The 5,798-nt window shown below is 47.5% G+C and overlaps 1 protein-coding gene across 1 annotated transcript; it reads right to left on the minus strand.

Moving 5' to 3' along the window:
* Nucleotides 1-477: 477 nt before the first annotated feature.
* Nucleotides 478-4,618, minus strand: TRMT5 (tRNA methyltransferase 5). Its single transcript, XM_010133570.1, has 4 exons — nucleotides 3,949-4,618; nucleotides 3,455-3,579; nucleotides 1,268-1,922; nucleotides 478-542 (listed from the first exon to the last, which is right to left on the minus strand). The coding sequence occupies exons 1-4, from the start codon at nucleotides 4,616-4,618 to the stop codon at nucleotides 478-480; spliced, it is 1,515 nt and encodes a 504-aa protein (XP_010131872.1).
* Nucleotides 4,619-5,798: the final 1,180 nt, after the last annotated feature.

A 5,798-nucleotide genomic window follows, 5' to 3' on the forward strand; every position in this document is an offset into this window, starting at 1 on the left:
CATCTGCTGACAGTAACCCAGAGTCCTGAATCACCAGAACCCTCTGTCAGAGAATCCAGTGCAGGGGTTACACGCGTCATCTTGAAGACCCGAAAAAACACAGAAATCTGGTTTTGCCACAAACCGCACGTTATCAACGTGACAAGGCAGAAAACTATCGCAGTCCCCGTCACCGAATCATCATGGGGTGTGAAACAACAGAGAGCAGAAAAGCACCAAAACACTCTGATTCCAAAAACCCCCAAGTTTTATTTTTTCGTAGTAACAGCAATTTCAATCCGCATCTCGATCCCACGATGAGCACAAGAGGTAAAGGAGGAAGCTGAGCTCACCAAGAAAAGCTGAAACACGCACTGGGCATCTCGGCAGCCGAGGTGGGTAACACAGGTAGCGCTCCAAATAACGCAAGGGGTAAACCAGAGCTCACCTCCATGTACCGTACGCAGACTGCTCAGGCAGTTCCCAAATCTCCAGCCTTCAGCTCAGTAACTTTTCTTCAGAGAAATCGTTGCTGGTACACAGGCGTTTAGAGGCTGGTTTTGCTGGAAGAAGGTTGGGAAAAGTAAGTTAATTAATGTACGGTAAGCAGGCTGAGCAAACCACAAGCCATGTAACACCTAAGGGATTTAACAGGAAGAGATCAGAGTTTAAACTGGGATTAACAGTCACAAATGAAAACTGCTGCAGCAATAATGGGGTCTTCACTAAAGGCCAGAAAGGACTAATGCCAAAAAGAGATCTCAGTGCTACCCAAGAAAATCTAAGTACAAATAAATAAAATATAAAAGCCAAAATAGCATAAAAATAAGTTTAATGGCATTAAAGCTTTATCAAAACCTCCTTCCCTCCAGCTCATGTAAAGGCTGACTGAAATCCTCCCTCCTCTCCCTCCATTGTGTAGTGCAACGCCCAAGACCACTGAAACCAACCTGCTTCTACAAGTACTTCAAGAAACAACTGACCAATGATTAAACAGAAAAAACCCAACATCAAATGTCTCGAAGGATGTCTATTGCTCAAATTGTACAGAACCTGATTCTGCTGTTGAAGCGACTCCAGAGCTAAACTGAGTCTGTGCAAGTGTGAGGGAGAAGGTCAGAACTGGGACCAGTCACTGGGAGGAACGCCACTCTACCCTGGGTGACAACAAAGTGCCAGTTCTTAAGTATTTAGCTAACGGAAACCGAGCTGACAAGGTGGGACCAGCCTGGGACAGCGGAAGGCGTAGCCTGAAGTCCAAGGACCACGTAGGAGGCGTGTTCCTTACCTTCCCCAGGGCAGGGCCTCTTGTACAGCACCTCTGCGGGAACCTGGAAACTAATGCACAGCATCTCCTTGTTGGGAGCCACGTTTCTGACCAGGTACGTAGAACAGCGTCCAGCCAAGGAAGTTCCCAGCGAAGCCTCAGCTCGTTCTTGAATATCTTTGGCAGGGTCATCGTGTTTGGAGAAACCATAGCAGTGCACCGTGGGAAGGCTGGCAGTGCTGCATGGCTCTGCGGCCAGGAGGTGCCTGAGAACATCAAGAAATTCAATAGCCAAAGCTGGCAAATTCATGACGATATGGAAAGAGGTCTTCTGTGCTTCTTTCAGAAGTGGGGGCTCTTTGCTTAGTTCTTCCCTGACTGGGCCCCGCAGGAAGTCCCTGCCGTCCATGTTGAACGCCTTTACTTTGCTGTCCACTTTGTTGAGTTTGCAGTTGTGCAGGAGCCAGCTGTAGGATTCAGGATTGAGATCGTTGGCAAATACGTGGCACTTTTTCTTTGCTGCTGGAATAGCAAAAGGTCCAATCCCAGCAAAGACATCGAAAAGGACATCTCCGGGCTTTAGAAGCTCCACAATGCGGCCATGCTCCGTGGAAAGACGAGGGTTCCAGTAGACTTTAGAGAAGTCCAATTCATAGGCAACATTATTTTCTTTGACCTGGAAGTCCAAAACATCTGCTTAAACCCCCATGTTCAAATCCCAGGCATGTTCAAGCATTGTCAGTAATTAAGACAGCTAAAACCCAAGGTGCTATATCAAAAGGTAGGTGTACATTGACTTTTGTCCCCTTAGCAGTACACGTGAATCGTGTATAAACAGATCTACTCCTCAGAAATAACCCTGAGGAATGTTCCAACTGTCAGTCCAGATGGCTGGCTTATGCACGTCTCAATCACCAGGTGGAAATAAAGCAGCAACTTGAAATGACCATAAAAAAAAATAAATATCTGAGGCTTTTGAAGAGCTTCGTGGCGGGCTGACAACTCCTTTATTGAAAGCAGACCTTGGGAAGATGCCTCAAGCCCTCCTCAGCAGAGTCCACACAGTAAATAAGTGACTGAGAGTGATACAGCACAAGAATATGGCAAAGGCAGCCAAAGGCAAAGCCACTGGGAGCCAGTTCCGCAGTTTCAAAAACCACTGTATTTTATCTCTCCAGGTGACAGAGTCTGGAAACTGATCCAAACCCAAACTTCGGGCTGGCCGCTGCCTTAGGAACAGACTTAACAGGAAACAGTATTTATTCAGATGAGAGCAGGATTCAGGATCATGCTCCCTTTGCACCACCACACCTGAATCGTGTGACTCCAAAGTAAAGCCACTTCAGACCCAAACCACTGCGCAAAAAACTTTTACTTTTACTTTGCCAGCACAAAGCAAACCGAAGCTCCTTGGTGCGCAGCTCAGCAGGGGCCAGATGTGCGCTTCACCAGCCAACGCCGTCTGCACAACACCTGACTGTCACTTCTGCCCCGATGATTCAGATGGTTCCCTGCGCATGGACAGCATGTTCTACCGAGCTACGCAACTTTTTCATTTGGTAATCTAATGTCTTCTCGCAAAGTATAAAACTGCTAACGGTTAGGAAAAGTATTTTTTGGTTGAACTGGTGGCCAAGTTTCCAGCTAAAGCCAAGAATCCCTATGCGAAGAATACTTGGCAGTTCCACGGCGCTTTACACCTGAAAAATGTCAAACCAAGGAGGGATGAGGTTTGTCTGGCTGCTGGCAGAAAAAGGCAAAATCTTGCCTAAGAAGTGGCGAAGCCAGTGAGATTTAAGAACTCAGCATTAATGTTCCACACCAGCCGCTGCACAAGGTTTGGTGAAATTAGGAAACGGTATCAGGTCAAATCCACAAAGTATTTTGGGTTTAGAGTAGGAAACACCCTCCACTATGTGTCTGTAATTAGTATCTCTGTAACAAACCTTTACTTCAGCTGCTTTTACACATCATTAAATCTTGGCTGTGAGCTTGAAAGAATCCGTATGTTCACGAACCCTGCGGTTGTGTTTGCTCCTGGCAGAGCAGGACAAATGAATGTAGAAGAATCTGCCAACTCCTGCACTCTAAAGCAGGTGTCAGGAGGGGCACCGGAATGGTCTTCACAGCATCTCTTCAGCACATCCTTCCAGCGGATGCCTTTGGGGTTTGGCATGTGATTAAAGCAACAAGGAAAACCACCCGTACCTTGGTCACCAGGTTGCTCTCTCCAGCGAGCACTTCCATTTGGAAATTTCGGTACGTGCTGTCAATAATGCTGGTTTTATTCACTACACAGGTGACTCCTGGATTCTTGTCAATTATAACCTGGCCTGAAAGAGAGGGCAAAAGATAGTCCAGTTAAGGGTCAACAACCTCTTAGCGCTGACAGAAAGCAAGCGTGTATTAGAAGAACCTTCCTCAGTGACTCAGGGTTGCAGGTGTGACATCTTTCTGGGGCACATACTTTACCCTGGCCCAGTGCTCCGTGAAGTGAGGCCACAGTTACTGTAAGAGAACTGTAACTGCCCTCTGTGCGCAGCTACAGCAGCAGCACAAGGCTCTCTGAAGTCAAAACAGAAGGGCAAGAAAAGCACTCAGAAGTTTTCCTTATATATGAGGACTGATTTATTAATAGACTAGTGTTAAAATCTTTTCAAGAACATACAAAGAACTGCTTCTCTGGATGACTGTGTACCTACCGATCAGCTGTCTGTAGGGCAGCTGATGATCTCTAAGGTTCAAATGAGCTATGTGACCAACCCGGCTAAACCCAGAGGTGACATCTTGACCTTCAGGAAGGACCGCTCGCAGGATCTCCTCCAGCTTGAAATTCTCGTAGGTCAGCTCCAGGTGATACCTGGACACCTCAGGACAAACACCGAGCTGTTTTAAAACCTCCTGCTCCAGTTCTGCCAGTGAGAATTCTGGTGTTCTGTGCGGATCCAGAATAACGAGTCGACCGTCCTCATCTTCTGGATCCTCAACCACGCGCTTCAGACCAGGACGCCGTAGCACCGCGTGTTTTAGGGACTTTAGCAAAGCATTTACAATTTCTTTCTTGACTTTAAGAACTGGAACAACAACTGTCCTTTTAAAAGCGTCTCTATTGAGCAGCGTCATCCCACGCACCTCAGGAGGGGGCGAATACAGTTCTCGATTAGCTTTATCCTCCACAGTTTCAGGCATGGTACAAACCCAGGGTTTTTTAACTGTGACAACCAGCCCAGGTGTTCTGCCAGAACGCTGCGCCAACAGCGTCCCCGCTGCGGGAAATGATGTACTTGCTGCAGCTGTCCTGAAATGATCAGTTTTCAGTAGTCTGGCGGAGTACCCAAATCTCCATAAAGTCCTAGAAGAGAAATTACTCATTTTATAGACGTTATGTAATCATGCCATTAAAAAGGCTGCGAATCACACGGACTTGCTGTTCTCTTCAACTAGAATTTCCATCTGTACCAAACAATCCACAACAGTTTAGTAAAGCTCTTTATTATGAATTATATGCTACAAACTTCTGTCCTTTTGCAAATGTATTTTTAAACATTAATTGACTTGAAGCAGTGGGATAATCCCCTCCTGCCAAAACCCAGTGACCTCCCTTTGTTCTAATAAATGTGGTATTAATCCCAGTAAGGCAAATGGAAAAATTTCTACCGTCATGATCCTGCTGCTGGATCCCTCCTGTCTGTGATAAAATTCATTACCAAGCAGCGGCTGCTTGAAAACAGGTATTGGCAACAGCGGTCATCATCGTTCTTCATCGACACCTGCCTCCTGTGCCCCCGTGGTAAGGGGTTACACGCTCCACAGTGTCTTTGCATGCCAGAAAGAGCATGAATTAAAGGCAGAATTTCCCTAAAGGTCCAGGGAAGCATCAGTGATGTCTATTCAGATGAACCCCTCTCCAGAGTTCATTCACAGGACGGAGACTTGAAAAGGAGCTTTAGGCTGCTTTAAGTGGTTTCCTCCACTAGAGCCAGTCCAAAGGGGCCCGGGGTTTTCTGTTCCTGCATCGGCTGCTCCTAGGCAGGGTCAATGATTTAGGTAGTGTGTGAGGCTGACATTCCTCCTGACTTCTTGGGAAGTTTCTTTTGAGATTGGGGGTTGCTTAGAGAGAAGCAAACCAGACCTGAAAGGAAACGGCTCCCCCTGAGTAACAAACCACACGGTCTCTTCAGAAAAGGAGTTGCACCCAACCCTTAGCAAAGCTGGCCCTCCCTCCCTGCCCCCAAATCCCAGCTCATCGCTGGGACTACCTACACCTTCCAGCCAGCTCGTTTCCCTAAACTGAGTTTCTGGCCCAGCACACCTCCTTTCCCTGCTGACTCAAAGATAAACAGACATTCTTCATGTCTGCTACAGAGGAGAAATCCTTCACCCGGAGGCCAGAGCACCCCAGTGATCCTCAGGCGTTCCCCTTCTCCGCAGCTGGACACTGGTTCTCGGGGCTCCTCCGTACGAGGTAAGCCCGCAGGATAAAGCCCCGCGCTGGGGCTGGCTGAGGACCCTGCAGCATGTGTCGCAGAAGGACTGACACCTTCCCACACTG

The sequence above is a fragment of the Buceros rhinoceros genome, unplaced genomic scaffold (assembly GCF_000710305.1).
Source record: "Buceros rhinoceros silvestris isolate BGI_N320 unplaced genomic scaffold, ASM71030v1 scaffold45693, whole genome shotgun sequence".
In the NCBI taxonomy this organism is placed as follows: Eukaryota; Metazoa; Chordata; class Aves; order Bucerotiformes; family Bucerotidae; genus Buceros; species Buceros rhinoceros.